We start from the raw sequence: 20,040 nt of genomic DNA, 5'->3' as shown, positions 1-20,040 counted from the left end.
TGCCCTTATGTTGGCATTTAAATGTTGAAAATATCAAATGTCAGTCCTATTACATTTCCCCTTGGTTATTCACTGTTCAAATGAATAAATTCATGAGAAGAAAACAGAAAAGCACTTCCTGGTTTTGGACCAGCACACATCTAAAAATTTAGGTAAGAACAATTATTGTGACTTCTAAATTGAAGGGAAAATATCCTCCCTTCCCCAACAAATACAATCAATGCCTTTGGCTTTTTACTGCTTTCTTTCATAGGCACTGTATGCAAGGGCTCATTCTTCAATTTTAACCACTGGTGGCAAGTATTGGGAGACTATTATACAGAGTGCATCATAGCCAAAATAATGCTGTCTTTGAAAGCAATTGCTTGTCTGGAATTATTGCATTGTTGCTGGTCGACAAATTGTCCAAGTTTGCCATTTTCTTGTTGGGTAATCACTAGTTTCGCTCAATGATACCGTCTTTTTCTAGCTGTTGCAGTTTTCACGTCACCTAGGCACAGATTACAAATGATAATTGTCTCAGATTTTGTGAAACTGGCAGAGCTATTATGGTAATAATAGGAGCATGACAGTATCTTTTCCCAGGCTCTATAAATAAAGAAGGGTAAGGGTGCATATAGTCTGTATCATTGATCACTTTCATGTGCATTCCAGTGGTGTCTACAAGTTTGAATCAAGCTTTGGCATTTGGCTATGTAGGAAATGAACCTGTCCAGAGTGGAATTTTTGTACCAGACTGAAATTATGTTCATTGCTGAAACTGAAACAATAGAGTTGTCATAAAGTTGAAGTATGCCTATTGCAGGATTTAGAGGAAATTACAAAAAATGTTGATGTTTGTTGAACTCGGCACGCAAAATAGATTCTCTTGTGCCATCTTCAATAAGCAATACTCATGATCTTGACTAAGTACTCCTTAAAATGATCTGGTGTTTTGCATTTTGAGATGGATTCTCCATGTAATACCTCACTCTCAGGAAGAGCCATGCAATAAGTTAATGAAGTTATTTTTGACATTTTTGAATCAATCCACTGAGAGATGTTAGTAAATACTTCTAGAGTAGGTACGACATGAACCTGGGCCTCCAGGTTCTGAGACAGAGACACTACCGTGGCATGACAAGAGCCCTTAGCTGAAATCAACTTGCAAAATGATTCCACTTTGGGCATGAGTTGTGCTTTGCCTTTACGCTGAACATGGAGATGTGACATGGTGAGCATCTCCAGTATATTTTGTCCCAAAGTATTTTCAGCAAGCACTTAAAGCTGTATAAAACGCAGATGATATCATCTGTGAGCTGTGTCAATACTCACTGGCTTTCTGCTCTATGACAATATACAAGTACTGCTTTCTTGTAGACTGCCACTACATCTGTGTTGTTCATCTCCATAGTGAGCAAGTGGGTTTTGAGCCCTGAAATGTATTGCCTGCTCCCCCGCCCCCCCCCTCCCCCCACAGACAAGTAAGATTCTCCCATTAAATAATGAAATGATGCTGGGACCTGTATATTCTCCAACATCCCCATTGACATATATTATACCTGTTTGCTATCAAATATCTTGCTTTTCACTTGGTGTTATCATCTAACCGATGTGTAAGTTCCAAGTTACTGTTTGATCTTGATCTTCTTCAGACATGAGAGAGAGGATGCATGATTTGGCCTCTTGATTCATGCCCATTTACAGGCAGCAATGATCCACACACTCCTATTTGCTTCAGAGATGTGAATAATCTACAAGAGTTAAAAATCATACAACACCAGGTTATAGTCCAATAGGTTTATTTCGGAGCTCTGCCCCTTCACCAGGTGGTTGTGGAGTATAAGATCATAAGACACAGAATTTATAGCATAGAATTTATGTCTTTCAGTGCTTCCAAATAAACCTGCTGGACTATAACCTGGTGTTGTATGATTTTTAACTTTGTATACCCCAGTCCAACACCGGCATCTCCAAGTCATAACCACTCGAGAAGCACCAGCAGTGGTATATTTGTAAGATCCTCCATATCTAGTGGCAAGAAAGATGATTCAACAACAGTGAATTCTTCCCAGTCAACATATATCAACAAGGCACTGATCACCCAAAATCTATTTTGCTGGATAAGGTTTCTTGTTCCTTTGCTCAGCATCTGACGCAACTGTTATACTCAGAACTCAGAGTGGCAGCAGGATAAAGAAATCATTCGGCAGTGTCCTCAAAGCTTCCCTGAAGAGGTCAAACTGCCCTGCCGACACATGCGAGTCCCTGGCTTGTGATCGACTAAATGAAAAAATTATACACATCAAGGGACTTCATGGTCATGGAGCGGCATGGCAAGAATGCGCACATCTCACAACAACTCATCTGCCTCAGCATTCAAACACTACCTGCCCCACATGTGACAGGGTCTACAGATTGCTCATTGAACTTATTTCTGATCCCATCAAAATAAAGTGAAGCAAGTTATACTCACTTCTGAGGGACTGCCAAATAAGATGAAGCCAAACCACTGCACAAAGGCATAGCTAAAAGAAGCAAACTCATTGATAGTGTGAAATTAAAGCACACATTTAGTTCCCTCAAAGTTTAAATCCTAAGCTTGGTAAAGCAGAAAACTTTAAGTCATATTGATTATTATTATTTCTGACTTTCTTTCAGCTTGCACAGATAATGAAGGCCAACCACGGGCAGCGGATGAGACCTGGAATGGATCACATAAAGGATGCTGTATGTACAAGTGCTTGGGGAATGGAACTATTGTTGCAGTGGAACCTGAATGTGTTGAAGTACCATCACCAATGTGTGAAAGAGAAGGAGAGATAATTATTGATGTCATTGAGGAGGGAGCCTGTTGTCCAAAGAAAATTTGTGGTATGTGTTAATTATTACAATAAAATTATTACAATAGTTCTGTTTAGAGCAATGGAAGTGTGAATTCTTTTGCATTTTCTTTTCAAAAAAGGCAAAAATGACCCAGACCTCTCAGACTCCAGTTAGCTGGAGACCAGGTGTACTCAGACAAATAGAGCTATGGGATCCCTAGGAGCTCCCGACACGCGGATGATGTGGCAATTACCCAGGAAATTAAAACTCCCAGTCAACAATTAGGCAGGATCTGCAGCCCAAAAAGTCTCCAACTCTTAGAGTCCAAGACCTAGGGTTGTAACTCACTTAACTGGATAGTTACCCAGGAAGGGTTAAAGCTCTGCCTCTTGTCTAGCGATAAAACTGAAGCCATTCACCAACTCACCATTTGACCCCCAATCATGGGCTTTGACATCTACTGAATGCCTAACTCCAGCCCCACCCTCAATAGATACTGACAGCCCCTTGACATTCATGTGTGCCCAACCCCCACAATCAAACATAATTACTGCATTCGGTAATGAAAAGTGAAGCAGCACTATTAGCTCCATTTATCTTCCCAAGGAGTAGCAATCACATTGCCAATCTGCACTTTTTTATTTAGAGGTCCAATTCAAATTCTTGTGAAACATGGAGCATACCTGATCTGGGAACCATCCACTACAACAAAGGATCAACATTGGAGGCAAAGCCATGTTCCCTTCAATTAGTAACAATAGCCAAGCTCAGGGTTTAAAGGTCCTAAGGCACTTTGTCAAGGAGCGAAGGTAACTATGTAAGATAAGTGGGCGACAGGTAAGTAAATGAGGGAGGATGGTGTCGGGAAGGTCAAGGTGAAGGTGAGCTTTGGGAGGTGAGTGAGGGTATACAGGTGACAGGTCAATGGTTTAGAGGGTAGGGTAGATCAGGTGTTTGGAGCACATCACGTCGGTGAGAGGGTGGTACTAGTCAGAGAAGAGGGGCTCAAATATTAGGGAGGAGGGGTTTGGCTATCGGTCAGTATCAAGATTTGGATGATGGTCAGGTATGTGGAATTGCGGGTGTCACTGGCATAATTAGAGTTACAGCAGTGTTAAATGTCTACTTGTCCGGTAAGTAAGTGGGAGCCCTCCAAAGTCTTCGACTTAAACTCACAGTGTAGAGTTTCTTGCGACTTCCAATTACTGAGTAATTGTCTATTGGAAGTTCAAATTTCCTACATGATTACCTCATATTCAAGACTTCAGAGAGGACCTGGAGGGCATCTGTTGGGTATACCTGGTCTCCAACGATCTGGCCCATACTTCATTCTTTTCTCTTTCTCAGTGTGTCTTTTTTTTTGGCTTTTTGACTTGGTCTATATTTTCTCATTTGCTCATATTTTGTATTCCAAAGTCATTTATTTCCTGGTTATCCTAGCTGCCTCAGAATGATCACTCTCCATTTGGTCTTGCTGTTTCTGTTCTCTAACTACTTTTGCCACATTCTATGTTGGCATAAACATTAAGTCAAACAACACTGATGAATTCTAAAAAGAAAAAAAATTAAAGACATGCTTAAAATGATTAGAGACAAATTGTCATTTGCCAGAATGAAGTATTTTAGGAGAGTGATTCTGTATTGCATTGAATTTTATAAGTTTAGACGATGTGAAATTTCAATCAGACCATTGAATACAAAGTAATCCATAAAGATTGATATCAAGCTAAGGGGCATATCGGGACCTGATTCTAGTTAGGCGATTACTGTTTGAACTGATTTCCTTATCAGTAGGGTTTCTGTTTCTTTGAAGGTAATCAAAACTTTATTTAAGGTACTTTCTCATTCAGTCTGCCTTTCAATTTTGCAGAGTTTCTATTGTGGGTCAGCTGATGGACTGGAACTTTAATTAAGATTCTTGAACTTGATTCTAATCTTGACTCTAATCTCCAGCATCTGCAGTACCCACTTCTGCCTGGAACTTTAATTAATTTGGCTCCTATTCCATGAGATAATGGGTGGGTGTGGGAAGGGGTACTAGCAAAAGTGATAATTTTGCTCGTAACTTTCTTCAGTCTGATATGGGTCTCAGACACTCTGGCCAGAGCTTCACTGAGTTCTGCTTTTTCATAGAATGGGTACTGCTGTTGTATTGCTCCAGGATTAGGCTCCTGTTACAAGTATTCTAATAATTCCATCCAGAGAATCCAATGCAGAATCAATACAGTGGAAAGTAATGCTGACTTCTGCATTTCTACTCCCTTCAAAAGATTTGCAAAATTTCTGTCATGCCTTGCCATAGACAAAAATTCAGGGCAAATGAATTAAATTAAAATATAACTTTGAACTTGCAGTATAGTAAAGTATACTATTCGTTAGCACACATAATGATTCTGGAAAAGACAGAAATAAAAACTATTGAACTGTGTGTATTTTCTGCAGAGTGCAATTTGACCATTTGTGGAACTGATGTTCTGACATGTGAAAATGGAGATAAATTGGTGATCGGCTACAGTGCCATTTCTTGTTGTCCTGAATACCGATGTGGTAAGTTTGCAGAAAATATCAGACTGACAATTTTGGAGATGGGTGGGGGTAATTTCCACTTTCAGTGATGATGCAATGCTAATGGTTAAGGATCAGGATCTCATTAAATTTGACAAAATGAAAAATAATCTAGACATACAACAGTTGGCTGATCCACAGTCACCAATGACATGTAGCAGGAAGCACATCTTGGTGCAGAGTTTAAATACCTGGCTGTAAACATTCCAAAAATAACCAGTGTAAATGTAAGCAGACATTTTTCTTAACTTATTTCCAGTATGTTGGCAAATATTAAAAATGGCATGATATATAGAGTGAATTGATTGTTTGAAGCAGAAGACACTAACTGGTATAGTTGTATGATTCAAACTTGACTTTATTTAATGATTTCAGTGATTTCTGTATGTTCTTAATCTTCTTCTTATTTAATTTTAATCCTACAGGGAGTAATGTGTAAAGTTTTCATTATTCTTGTTGAGTTTGTAAGTGGAACATTCAATAAAATATAGACTTTTTGATTTTGCTTATGTTTGCTTACAGAATGTGATCCTCTGGCTTGTCCAACTAGTTCACCACCAATATGTAGAGAGGACCAATTTCTTGTTGAAGTACGAAAAGATGATTCTTGCTGCTTTTCCTTTCAGTGTGGTAAGAAAACTTAGTTCAAACTTGGGCTTTCATTTCACATTTTAACTCATTTCCTAAGCAAAAAAAGCAATTGCCATTGGCAGACCAACATATGAACTAAAGCTTGCCATGTGAATCAGCTGAGCCTTACCTGATTATCTAAAGCTGACCTTCCCAATCTGAGCACCTATGCCTATGCACAACTCCCCCAGACCTGCACTATCCCCTTCAATGCTTATTTCCTACCTTAATCCTTACCCAATTATCACCTTACCTCCTTGCTCACCTACCTATCATTTAATACTCTTACCATCCCCAGTCCAGTTACCTTATGTCTTATACACTGAGACTTTGGATCTTTAATTCCAAGATTACAACAGTTGCTGTTTGGCCTCAGGCTTTGATCCTTCACTGTATTGGAAGGCCCAGAGATTAAGCACATTCCAAGCTTCTGAAGAGGCTTGCAGCAGAAATTCAGACCTGTAACTGTGCATCTCCAAGATTGTGCAAGTGAAAAGAAGCCAGAGACACAACCAGCCTCTGATTACCGCTTCTCAGAAGATTTGGCCTGAAGGGAGGTGCTTAAGTGTGCTAGTATCCTCTTTGAAAGACAACAAATATCATTGGACTTACATTACATTCCCTAATGGGACCTGCATAGACACAGTACAGGGATCGCATGATGTTTTTGACCTATTCTCAATTGACATCAGTTAATTACAGTCCATTTTAAACTCACAACATGCGATAGAACTAAAGGTGTAACAAAATTATTAACACTGGAGACATGACACCACTGGGTTCTACATAGGATTAAATGGCTTACATTTTTCCACTGTAACATCAAAAATCTGACAACTAACCTTAAATATTTTCAATAGATACAATTATTGAACTTCAGAGTATGTTGAGTCAAAGTGGGAAAAAATATTAAATAATTAAGTGCCTGTTCTAGCCTTGAAGAATAAATACTTTAATTAGATACACTTGGTTTATTCAGCAAGGTTAGGGACAATGCTATTTTTAAGAATTGTGGCTTCTGTGTGAAACTCATTGGCTGTATTAGTTGATATTGTATCATGATTTTTTAAAAAGTAGCAGATAAATATTGTATAATGTAATTAATGTGGATTAAACCCGCGATAAATATCAAACACTGCTTTCCAATTCAGTGTGTGAGTCGTGTATTGACCCAATTCCTATATGCAATGAGGGAGATGTTCTTGCAGTAGACCTTAACACCACTGATCGCTGCTGTCCATCATACCATTGTGGTAAGTGCAATAAGAACTTTCTCATTTATAATCTATTTGCTTAGCAAGTCATTTAAAGTTACATGAGTATTTTGAAATAGAAGTGATGTTAATCAAAAGTTAAAGCATTTGTTACTGTGGAAGCAAATAGTTATCCATCTTCTGCTTATCCTATTTCTTGAGTAAGTTTTATGCATGTTCATTAAAAAAAGAGCATTAGGAGAAAGGTGCATGTGTAACGGTGCCTCAGGTTATGATAAAAGAAGGGAGTTGAGTGCATAAACAAAAAACTGGATGCTGGAAATCTGAAACAAAATCAAAACTTGTTGGAGAAACTCAGCAGTTCTGGCAGCATCTGTGGACAGAAAGCAGAATTAATGTTTCACATCATAGTCATGGAGCCACACAGCATGGAAACAGACTCTTCAGTCTAACATTATCCCAAACTAGACTAGTTCCACCTGCCTGCTCCTGGGCCATGTCCCCCTAAACTTTTCCTGTACTTATGTGTGTTCATGTACTTTTCCAAATGTCTTTTAAACATTGCAATTTACCATATCCACCACTTCCTCATGAAGTTCATTTCACACGCGAACCATCTTCTCTGTAAAAAAAAGTTTGCTCCTCATGTCTTTTTTAAATCTCTCTCCTTAAAAATGTGCTGCCTAGTCTTGAAATTTCCCATTGTAGGGAAAAGACAATTAGTATTAACACTACTTATACCTCTTATTACTTTATAATCTTCTGTCAGGTCGCCTCTCAACCTCCTTGCTCCAGTAAGAAAAGTCCCAGTCTATCGAGCCTTCCTTTATATCTCAAACCTTCCATACCTGGCAACGTCCTGGTACATCTCTTCTGAACCCTCTCCCGCTTGATAATATCCTCCCTATAACTGGGTGAGCAGAACTGGACACAGTATTCCAGACGTGGACTCACCAATATGCTGTACAAACTCAACATGACTTCCCAACTCCCAAAGGACTGAGTGATGAAGGCAAGCATCCCAAATGTCTTTTTAATCACCCTGTCCATATGTGGTGTAAATTTCAAACAATTATGTACTTGCACCCTAAGTCCCTTTGTTCTGCAACACGACTGATTAATTGTATAAGCCCTACTCTTGTTTGTTGTATCAAAATACAATATCTCCAGTCACTCTTCAGAGACTCAGATCCTCTCTCTGAAGAAGGGTCACTGGACTCAAAACATTAACTCTGCTTTCTCTGCACGGAGTCTTATGCATGTTGTATGAGCAAAGCTTTATAAAAGATGGGAAGAATGGAAGAAGGCCACAAAGAGATACCTTGCCTGACAATTGTGAGCAAGTATTCAGTTTGTGTGTCTGTAATTTGAAGCCTCCCTCTGCATTTTATGAACTTGATCTCTCTTTTTCCTTTACATTTCCTTTTAGGTATGCCTCTATTCTTTTACCCTGATGGTTTCTTATTTTTATAGCTAGGCTTTTACCCCTGCTCAAACCTTTCCTAAGTAGTTCCATGAGAGGATAATTACTGTAAGAAATTACTTCTGAAATTTTTGTATACTTCGAGTGTACAGTGCCATTACAATTATTATCACAAATTATTTTTTGTATTCTTGACTCCAGTTGTCATTTGCTTTGGCCTATTTTATTCTGAGATTTTCAAAGAAAAGCTTTGACTCATTTAAATTAAACAATAACTTGGTAAATCTTCCTTTGCATTTTTTGCGTTTTAACACTTCTTGTGCTTTCCTATTTTCTCCTTAATTTCAGTCTGTGATGAAAATTTGTGCCGTCCTCCTGACAAGATCTGTACAGATGGAACTAAACTAGTGAAGAAACCTGTTTCAGGAATCTGCTGTCCTGATTGGCAGTGTGGTAACTATGAATCATTTCTTATCTTATTGCACTCTTTCATAGGAATGAAGGATGTGTCGAATAAGGCAGCATTTGTTGCCTGCCCCTAAGATGACCCTGAGAAGACAGTGGTGAGCTTGCTTGTAAATGTTCGAATACACAACTTAGGAGTAAGAGGAGGCCATTCAACCCCGTGAGCCTGGTCTGTCATTCAATAAGATCATCTGATTGTGACCTCAACTGTCCATTCCCACTTAGCTCTGATACCGTTTAACTCACTAGTTATCCAAGAATCTATCCACCTGTGTCCTAGAGAAAAAAATAATGAACCCACTTGCACCAAACTTTGGAAAAAAGGTTCCAAATATTCATGAGTCTCTGAGAGAAAAAAAAATTCTCTTCATCTCTGACTTAAATAGAAGCCCTGATATTTTTAAACTGCACCCCGCTATTCTGGTCTCCCCACAAAGGGCAACATCCTTTCAGCATCCACTCTGTCAAGATCCTTCAGGACCTCAGTAAGATTGCCACATTATTCTAAACTCCAGTGGATATAGGCCCAATCTGTTCAGCCTTTTTTCATCAGCGAGCTCCTGCATTCAGCTCTCAGTTGTGGAATGTCTCTCATCTGCTTCTAATCCATTTGTATCCTTTCTGAAATAATGAGATCAAACTGCTTACAGTACTCCCGATGAGGACTCACCAATGCCAAAACAACAATAACGAAGTTTCCCTACTTTTATATTCCATTCCCTTTGTCGTCTTGAAATGTTACAGTCCATTTATATATATGAAATTATATATCACTAAAAACGATGTTTGAACAGATCAGAACTCCCCATTAATTTAGAGTTTGTTTTATTTTACAGCCTGCAACTGTGAGAACAGTACTATTGTTTCATGTCAGGTGGTAAGTACATTTAGTATTGGAACCTTGCATATTATAACCAAAAACCAGGTATGCATCTAGAATGTGGCTCAAAACATAGGGCAGAAAGGGTAGCTAACATGTCCCCTTTTAGTATGATTTCAGATTTTAAAAAGATGAAATTTGCAACAGGTATAATGTAAATGCTGAAAGCCTCTAACCAGTTCCCTGAATGTGTTTATTAGTTTCCATGGTTATTAACTTATGGTAAATATGAAATTAATCTTATTATTCAGAATGGAGTTTGTTGTATATATTCACTGATAACAGAAGACCAGCACTTTAAAAAAAATCTTGTCCAGTGGTCAAGTTGATAAAGTTCCAATGTTTGACAAATTGATGTTTCAGTTGATCTGCTGCCTCTCTTTTGTCAATGAGAACCAACTAAACTGTTCATGCCATTATGTATTGGCCTTTAGCTATAGAGGTATAAAGATAGCATGCACATCTCTGTTGTTCCTCCTGGCACTGTATGTGACACTGATTTGAAATGTAGCACTGCTGCTAGATTTAAAATCAGTGGAAATATTTCCTGTTTAAATGCTGAACATTTGTACTGTAGTAGCCTGTACTCGTGAGAAGGCTACAAAATGAACGTAGGCCTACCGAGTTACTGGGTAGCACCATAGATCACATTCAATAATATTCCACCCACAAGCTGTAGAACTGAAAAGTTACATATTGACATTAGTTCTTCTGCATGGTTGACCTCAGTGTGGCTTTCTGGTGATTGATGGAGATTAGCTTATGCTTTTATTTAGAGGCAAATCTAATTGATGAAAGACAGTTCAATTACACCATAATTCTTGGTTTCAATGATGTTAAATACAGGATCCTTGCAACTTTTCATGTCCATGTTCAGTGACATTGATGCAATGCGATATAACTGCACTTTTAAATACATGTTTTTGTGAAACAATAGATTCTGTTTATATTTAGTATAGGTACCTGATGAACAATTTTCATGTTTTAATTGCTCAAAAAATACTGAAATATTCACAGAGACCAGTTGTGGTTTTTCAAGTGACATTTGGCACACAGAATGTTAGGGAAAGGCTTTGATTTTTATTTTAATTAATTCAGAGTGTGTGGACATTGCTGGTTATGCCAGCATTAATTGCCCATCCCACTTGCACTTCAGAAGGGGATGGTAAACTGCCTTCTTGGATTGCAGCAATCCACTTGGCATAGTGCCCAAAATGCTGTTAGTGAGGGAGTTACAGGATTTTGACTCAGTGACACGAAAGAAACAGCAATATATTACCAGGTGAGGATGGTGAGTGACTTGGAGGGGAACTTGCAGGTAATGGTGTTGCGCTTGTCCTTCTAAATGGTAGTGGTTGTGGGTTTAGAAGGTGCTGTCTCAAGAACCTTGGTGAATTTTTGCAATGCGCCTTGTAGGTGATACAGACTGGTGCTATTCAGCATCAGTGGTGGAGGGAGTGAATGTCTGTTGATGTGGTAGAAATCAGTTGGGCTGTTTTGTCTTGGATGATGTCAAGCACTTTGAGTGTTATTGGAGCTGTACTTATCCAGAAAAGTTGCGAATATACCATCACTCTTCTGACCTGTCATGTAAACTGTGGACAGGCTTTGAGAAGTCAGGAGGGGAGTTACTTGCTGCAGGATTGCTAGTCTTTGAGCTTCTCTTGAAGCCATAGTATTTATAAGGTTATTTCAGTTCAATTTCTGATCAATGTTAACCACCTGAAAGTGGGAAATTCAGCAAAGTTAATGTTATTGAATATCAAGGGTGGTGGTTAGATATTTTTGGGACTTGTATGACTTAAATATTATTTGCAACTTGACAGCACAAACCTGGACGTTATCCACAGGGACACTGATATAGCTCAAGAGAGACTATTTAATGAATGAAGGTTTCTTTTCATTCTTATATACTTTGCAATCTACCATTTGGCACAAGTAAACAATATGAAATGACCATAAACAACACTAAACAGTTACAGAGTCAGTCTCTCACAGACAGGCTGGGCCAATTGACAAGTAAGATAAATGGTTTCCATTGTAAGACTGAGAAAGTTCCTAAAGTGCCTGTGTCCAGTGACTGTGTCCCTTGAGAATACAAACAGGTTCCACTTAAGGTAATTATCTCTCTATAACATTAACAAGTTTCTACTTTTACTTGCGTTATTGTGGTTATTTTTATATGTGTAGCTAAATATTTGTGCAGTTCTGATTTGAGCTTACATTCATTATATCCTTTAAAAAAATCAACAAAACGTCACTTGACACCAACCTCCCAGGCTGCTATATACCTATGTATCTCTTCTATACATCTATCTGGTTGTCTAATTAACTTCTGTAGCTATTGGGTACCCACGATTGTTAATAACTAGAATACAGCCTGACTACTGAATGTATTCTCAGGCTGTATGTTTCACCAAATTCAGTAATTTTATTTTCAACTAGTATTTTATTATTAGGTTGCAATAGTTGGTCTGTTATTTGTTGTAATAATTTTTGTTGAAATTTTTCTTAATGTTATAGAGCTTGTCTGTAACTTTTTGAATAATTTACAATTTAACTAATTACTTTTTATGTTCAAACAAAAATTCAGGGAGAAGTTCTAACAGAGGACCTTGACTTTCAAAATATTTGTGGCTGTACCCGCTTGATCTGCAGTGAGTTCCTTGTCTTGTAGCTTTACCTTGTTACTTCTTGGTTAATTTATTCTAGTTATAAGCTTTAATTCAGTTGCGAATGTGCCAAATGCCTTCTTCAGCACCCTGTCTACCTGTGACTCCACATTCAAGGAATTATGAATCTGCACCCCGAGGTCTCTTTGTTCAGTTACACTCCCCAGGGCTTTATTGTTAACTGTATAAGTACTACCTTGATTTTCCTTACCAAAATGCAACACCTCTCATTTACCAAAATTAAACTCTATCTGCCACTTCTAGGTTTATTGGCTCAACTGAACAGGGTTCCGTTGTACTCTGAGATGATCTTCTTCCATGTCCACCACACCATCATTTTTGCGGTCATCTGCAAATTTATTAACCATACCTCCTACATTCACATCCATATCCAATTTTGTACAAATGATAAAAAGCAGAGGATCCAGAACAAATCCTTGTAGCACACTGCTAATCACAGGTCTTCAGTTTCAAAATCAATTCTCCACCACCATACTTTGTCTCCTACTTTCAAGCCAATTTTGTATCCAATTGGCCAGCTCCCCCTGGATCCCAGTCGACATGCAGAACCTTGTCAAACACCTTGCTGAAATCCATATAGATGACGTATACCACTCTGCCTTCACCAATTGTCTTTGTCACTTCTTCAAAAAACTCAATCAAGTTAGTGAGACATGATTACCCACCACAAAGCCTTGCCTTTCCAAATGCATGCAAATCCTGTCCTTCAGAATCCCCTCCAATAATTTACTCGCCTCTTACATCAGGCTCAGCAATTTCTTCCCTAGCTTACTACAAAGTTCTGGGAAGCACCTGATCAGGTCATGGGGATTTATCTACCTTTAGACATTTTAAGACCTCCAGCATCTTCTTTTTTGTAAAATGAATTATTTTCAAGACGTCGCTATTTATTTCCTCAAGTTCCTTCACTTCCATGTCCTTCTCCACCGTAAAAACTGACATGAAATATTTGTTTAGTATCTCACACATCTCCTGTGGTTCCACAGGGCAACAGGGCAATGTTGATCTTTAAGGGGCCCTCTCCACTCCCTGGTTACTCTTTTTCCCTTAAAATATTTGCAGAATCTCTTTGAATTGTCCTTAGCTCTATTTATCAAAGCTATCTCATGTCCCCATTTTGCCCTCCTGATTTCCCTTTTAAATCAGTCTCCTACTGTCCTTAAACTCCTTGAGGGATTCACTCAATCCAAGCTGTCTATACCTGACATTTGCTCCAGTTTTCTTTCTTCACCAGAGCCGGAATTTCTGTAGTCATTCAACATTGCCTACACCTACCAGCCTTGCCTTTTACACTAATGGGAACAATTGTCTCTGAACCCTCAATTTTAGAGGCCTCCCACTTCCCAACCATCTCTTTTTCAATCAACTTCATTCAATCAGTCATACTATCAGCCTCTAGCTCCACCCCCCCCCCCCCCCCCCCCCACCCCCACCCCAACATCCTCATTATCACAAAATAAACAAAGAACTGCAGATGCTGGAGATCTGAAACAAACAATCTAAAAATAGAAATTGCTGGAGAAACTCAGCAGGTGTGGCAGCACCTATGGAAGGAAACAGAGTCAACACCTCAAGACTCCAATAAAACCAGATCGGACACATTTAATACAGTTTGGGCTTAGATTTGAAATTTCTAACACACTAAGCTCCCATCTGACCAAACCACAATTCCATCCATTTTGGATGGTAAAATTGGCCATGATGTTCCAAATTAATTAAAAATGAACATAATATTCTGCCAATTGAGAATAAAAATCTAAAAAGATATTAACTTTATTCCCCAGAATGAGACTAAACAGAGGGACATCTTTGCTACAATTGATTTTGGCAATGTGGTGATGCTTTAGAACATAGAACATAGAACAGTACAGGACAGTACAGGCCTTTTGGCCCTCGATGTTGTGCCGGCCTTTTATCCCACTCTAAGATGCAACCTTTTTGGGACAAGTGGAAGCATTTCCTTCCTTAAGTCTTCTCTGGACTGCAGCAAGTGATTGAAGAGCTGGGATATTGGGACCCATTGGAATTGGGGCCATTCTGATTGCCTCTCTCTGAAGTTAACATCTGTTGGATGGCCAAAGAATTTCAGCTGTTTTATCTCCTCTATTTATTTCCCTATTTATTTATTTAAATCCAAATATTATAAATAACAATCTGGTAAATCCTTACTTTTTTAAAAATTGGGTTAATGTTTAGAATAATAATAGTAATCAAGGTATCTTATCTGAATAATTCTGATGATAAATAAATGGATTTATTAAGATAAATACTTAACATAAAAAATTGTTTCAGAAAAGGCTGATGTCTGCGTATTCCAACGTGTCACTGCATTGAAACCAGGTCAGTCCCTGGTTCAGCGCCTCGAGGATGACCAATGTTACATTGCAAATTGTTTGCAGAACACAGATCCTGTTGCAGAGTCTCCTTTACTGCAAGTGTCTCTGGTTAGCTGTTCGGCAAAATGTGAATCTGTAAGTACATATTCATAGTTATTTAAGTTTATTAACTGCAAAACTACACACTGCTGGAAAGTTGTGTTGCATGAGGTCTTCAGTCAGTTACTATGTTTTGATATATTGAAAAAATTACTAAGTGCTCCATGTATAATCTACTTTCCAAACTATATGCTCTATGACTTTTGCTCTGCAGCTTTATATTTCTTTGATTTCTCTGCAGCATTTGATCTAGTCAGTTATACCATTTTTCGCTGAAATCTCTTTCCAGTTGCCCAACTGTGCGTAAAAGTGCCATTTCTTAGTTCCATTCCACCTAACCAGAGCCAGATAGATCTCCATTAACCATTCTTCCCAACTCCACACCATCATCTCTACAATCCCCGGTGGTTTGTGACTGGCTCTGTCTTCTTCCTTTTTTGTCGACTGACCCTTGTGAACTTTCACGTGTCTACCAATGATATATAGTTCTCCATTAAGAGTCATGATCTATTTCCTGCCTCAGTGTTGTCAGTTTCTTATTTGATCAATATCCAACTTTAGATGAGTTATTTCAATTATTCCAGTTGAATTTTGGGAAAGAACATTAGTCAACCATATGGCTTACTACTATCAATCAATCATGCTGTATTGACAATAGTTTTATATTCCTGATTTATCTATTAACTACCATTAAAGGATTTGAATTCATACTTAGAACGTTAGCTTGGACCTCTTGAAATATGGGCTGTATTTTGCACACTGTTTGGAATTTTTCCACCAGAAGACATCTAAGGACAGTTTTCAAGATGATTCAAGCAGAAATTAATTTCTCCTATCTAAAATTTGTAATCTGACAATTGGAAAAAAAAAGCCGTGAGCTGAATTTCCCAGCTCTTGAACAGTGTGGACAATGAAAGTCAGTTGGGAAAATATGGCAAGATTGGAAAACTTAGCTTCTCAACATCGGGGAAAAAGTGTCTGACTTTGCAACCAAAGTTTGAATCATGAGATGAGCATTTCACTAGTGTGCAAATAATTAACATGTCATCAGTAGCAAATCACATCTGATTTATATGCAGGTTCCCATTCTCCCTCATGGCAGAATTTCCCAGCTCTTGAACAGTGTGGACAATGAAAGTCAGTTGGGAAAATATGGCAAGATTGGAAAACTTAGCTTCTCAACATCGGGGAAAAAGTGTCTGACTTTGCAACCAAAGTTTGAATCATGAGATGAGCATTTCACTAGTGTGCAAATAATTAACATGTCATCAGTAGCAAATCACATCTGATTTATATGCAGGTTCCCATTCTCCCTCATGGCAGAAAAAAACGAAATAATGACAGTTCCCAACATGAAGGTCAGAGTGGCTACCTGGCAACTCCAGCTTGTTGTTTGTTCCTTCAGGCCACCATCATGGATAGCAGTATCTAATATCTTGGCACATGCTCCATGGGCAGTGACCACTTGCACCTCCAATCCATGGAAGTTGGCATCACACATGCACCAGCCTCACCACATCCAGATAGCATATATCTGACTCACTTAGAAAATACTTTTCCAATTCATTACTGCACTTTGGAGCAGACTGGCACCTGTCTGTAATGCTGCTGCCAGGACACTTTGTACTGAAGGACAGACACCCATATCACGGATTGGGCCAGAGTACATCTCAAGGATCTTCACTTACTTTCTTGGTGTTCAACCAGCTTGCACCCTCTAGGCTCCTCACAGCACCTCTGCCATGCCATTCCTCACTTTATGTTTGTGCTTTGATGCCTCGTTCAGAATTTGAAGGCTCACAGAACTACTATGTTAATTTGAGATTTAGTGCATACATAAAGTCAGGTAGTTTGGCATGGTTGTCAGCAGTGATCAGTCAAAGGGCTGGATATATTGATGTACAGCACAAATGCCATATTAACATCACATCTAAAGCCTATGCTCACAACTTACACAGAAAACATAGTGAACGTAAAAGACATCTGTAATCATAGTACCCAGCATGAAGGGCATGCAGTGTACAGCTGTGTGGGGATGTGCATTCTGGAAATAAGCAACCTGGATCATGTTGTTGGTCAATTTAAATTGAACGTGGTAATCTCTGTGAAGCAGAAGAAAGTCTCATCTGTTGGCCACAATTCAAAAAGACAATCCAAGACCTCATATGGTGCATAAGGGCATGAAGCTGATTTCCTCTCACCTTCAATTGTAAGTTTCTGCCAACAGGCTCTCATATGCAATTCAATCTTGCTTGGGTGATATGGATGGTGGGGCGAGGAGAAAAGGTTTCAGTAATCCTATTGCACTTATAATAGAATCCCACAGTATGGAAACAGGCCCTTTTTCCCAACAAGTCCACAGCAGCCCTCTGAACAGTAGCCCATCCAGACCCATTCCCCTACCCTATTATCCTAAATTTACCCCTGACCACTGCACCTAACGTACCCATCCTTGAACACTATGGGCAATGTAGCATGGCCAATTCACCTAACCTGCACATCTTTGGATTGTGGGAGGAAACCAGAGCACCCGAAGGAAACCCATACAGACTCAGGGAGAATGTGCAAACTCCACACAGACAGCCCTCCGAGGCTGGAATCAAACCCAGGAACCTGGCGCTATAAGGCAGCAGTGCTAACCACTGAGCCACCGTGCCGCCAGGTAATTAATAATCTTCTCGAGTATTTGTGTCAATGGTTTGTGCTGTATTCATCAGAATATGGTCTCCTCAGTCAGAAGTCCATGAAGAGACATTCCCAAGCCCAACTGGTTTTCCCACAATATGGAGGACTATGTCAAGTTGCTATGTTTGGGTGATCGAACTGCTGACTGCTCACATAACTAAGAAACTGCTCTGTTTCTAATATTCCCACATGGTTCATTGGCACTGTGATCAATGTATCCAGTTGCAGCAGGGGTTATCATCACTGTGGCCGTGGTGCTATGGAGATGCGGTGAATTTGAGGAAGTACGGATGTGCCAGCAAGTTCAGGATCAGCAGTAACATCCAGTGGAGGCCGATTGGTCTCCACAGAGACTGGACCTCAGAAGTCTGCGCATGACGAGAAACTTAGAGGGAGTGTAGAATGGGGCCCAATCACTGATCAATGCTATTGCTGGTGAGGAACCTATGGACTGAAGGGATGGGTGGCCATCTTATCCCAGTGGTTGTCAACATGACGGTTCAACTAAAGTTTTATGCAATTAGTCACTTGCAAAAATTCACAAGGGACCCTTGATCTACAAAGGTACCGAGCCTGTTACTGATGCAATTTGTGCCAGATCATCTGCTTTCAATGTGATAAGGTCAGTGTTGTATTCCAGGCAGTAGGCTTTGTCAATATAGCTGGCTTCCCCCAGGTGTAGGCCACTGTAAACATGATATAACATAACGCAGCTGATTTCATCATCTGAAAGGATTTCCATTTCATCAGTGTACAATTCATCTGTGATCATCAGTACCACACCTGAGGTTTGCATCATGTCTTCTGGGAATCTTCCATGAGGTCTATATTCTTGAGAACTGTTAGATTCCTGCTTCATCCTAAAAGCTGGATGCCTACCAAGGATGGTTAATGGGAAGTAAGAGCTACCATTGCAACTGTGGTTGATGACTGTATTACACAATTCCATGAGTGTCCAAGAAATGTAGCCCATTATTTTACCAGCACCATTGTACAGCAGAAAATAGGGCTGGTGAAGATGAGTTTTCAATGAGTTGGATCCACCTGGAGGCTTTATGCAATACAGTTCAGACGAAGTGCACTGTGTAAGTCTAGCAAAGCTGTGCTCTGCACGACTGGTTCAGGCAAATAGGAGACCGAAAAGCTAGGAGAGAGACAACAGTCTTCTGAGGAGGAAGATGAGGCTATTGAGAAGGAGAAGCATCACCTTCAACATGATAGAGTAGTACTGCATTGTACACAACAAAGCAGATGGCACTTAATTGGCACCAGGTTCCAATGGATGTGAGCTGGGTACATTGTTCAGGCATTGAATGTAATATTTTTCTGAAAAAACAAAGCAGTCCTGAATTTTTTTCCCAGAAGAAAATGCAGGTTTCTTTTCCTTTGCTATTGTTCCATAAAAGTTAATGTTTTCAACTATTTCAAGGCTTTCCATCATGTAATGGTTTCGCTTTGAATAATGAAAGTATGTTATGCTATGCTGGGCATTAGTGAAAGAGTAGACAGGATTCCAAGGTGGCATGGTGCTAAGGGAAGGTAGTCTGTGAAGCTCAAATCTTTTAACTGTAATTACAATGATGGTCAATAAGACAGATTATAACAATACATAACAAAATAACAATACATTTATGAATGGGAGCTTGTGTTTGTAATGAAGTGTCAGCTATTCCTCCAATATCTTCAAAAGCTTTTAATTTTTGTTCCCCTCCCACTATGTGCAATGTGAAGGACAGCTCGTGGCTGACAGCCTTGACCTGGGTTCATGACTGATCTTGAAATAGAGTGCTGGCAGGAGTTCTGGGAGATACCCACAGTGGAGAGTACTTCCACCATTTCTGACTGCATGATAGCATGAGTGTGGTACTATATTGTTGATTTTTGATAAAATTCTGCTCTAGATGTCAGACAGCTTCTCCTTCTCTGCAAAAAATAAGGTATTGGGTGGTTTTTCAAGTAAATGACAGAAACCTCGCTTGCATCCTGGAGAGCCAGTGAGAGCACTATGCCAGCTCTTCTCATGAAGGTGACTGAATTAAATGACAATCAGGCATTTTACTGGGCAGCTGACATTGGGGGGTTGGTGACGATTCGCCATGGCACATTCGCCGCCGCCGATTAGCCACTGCTGGTTCACCACCAGCGTTTCTCCACTGGGGTCGTTTCACCTCTGAAAACTATTCGCCTCCGGAAATATATATATATATATGGACTGATTGTTTCTCCTCCCGCCTGTTCTTTCATA

The 20,040-nt window shown here is 39.4% G+C and overlaps 1 protein-coding gene across 1 annotated transcript in view; it reads left to right on the top strand.

Moving 5' to 3' along the window:
• otogl (otogelin-like) overlaps window positions 1-20,040 on the top strand; it is a 209,721-nt gene that overhangs the window by 168,405 nt on the left and 21,276 nt on the right. The window contains exons 41-48 of the mRNA XM_087997558.1: window positions 2,641-2,853; window positions 5,248-5,352; window positions 5,893-6,000; window positions 7,152-7,253; window positions 8,986-9,090; window positions 9,939-9,979; window positions 12,576-12,639; window positions 14,968-15,146. Coding sequence (XP_087853684.1) covers window positions 2,641-2,853; window positions 5,248-5,352; window positions 5,893-6,000; window positions 7,152-7,253; window positions 8,986-9,090; window positions 9,939-9,979; window positions 12,576-12,639; window positions 14,968-15,146 — 917 coding nt within the window. The remainder of the gene's footprint in view (window positions 1-2,640; window positions 2,854-5,247; window positions 5,353-5,892; window positions 6,001-7,151; window positions 7,254-8,985; window positions 9,091-9,938; window positions 9,980-12,575; window positions 12,640-14,967; window positions 15,147-20,040) is intronic.

The sequence above is a fragment of the Chiloscyllium plagiosum genome, unplaced genomic scaffold (genome assembly GCF_037043375.1).
Source record: "Chiloscyllium plagiosum isolate Xiang-an unplaced genomic scaffold, Cpla_swu_hap1 HiC_scaffold_19, whole genome shotgun sequence".
Taxonomy (NCBI): Eukaryota; Metazoa; Chordata; class Chondrichthyes; order Orectolobiformes; family Hemiscylliidae; genus Chiloscyllium; species Chiloscyllium plagiosum.
This window is presented reverse-complemented; position numbering and strand designations above follow the sequence as displayed.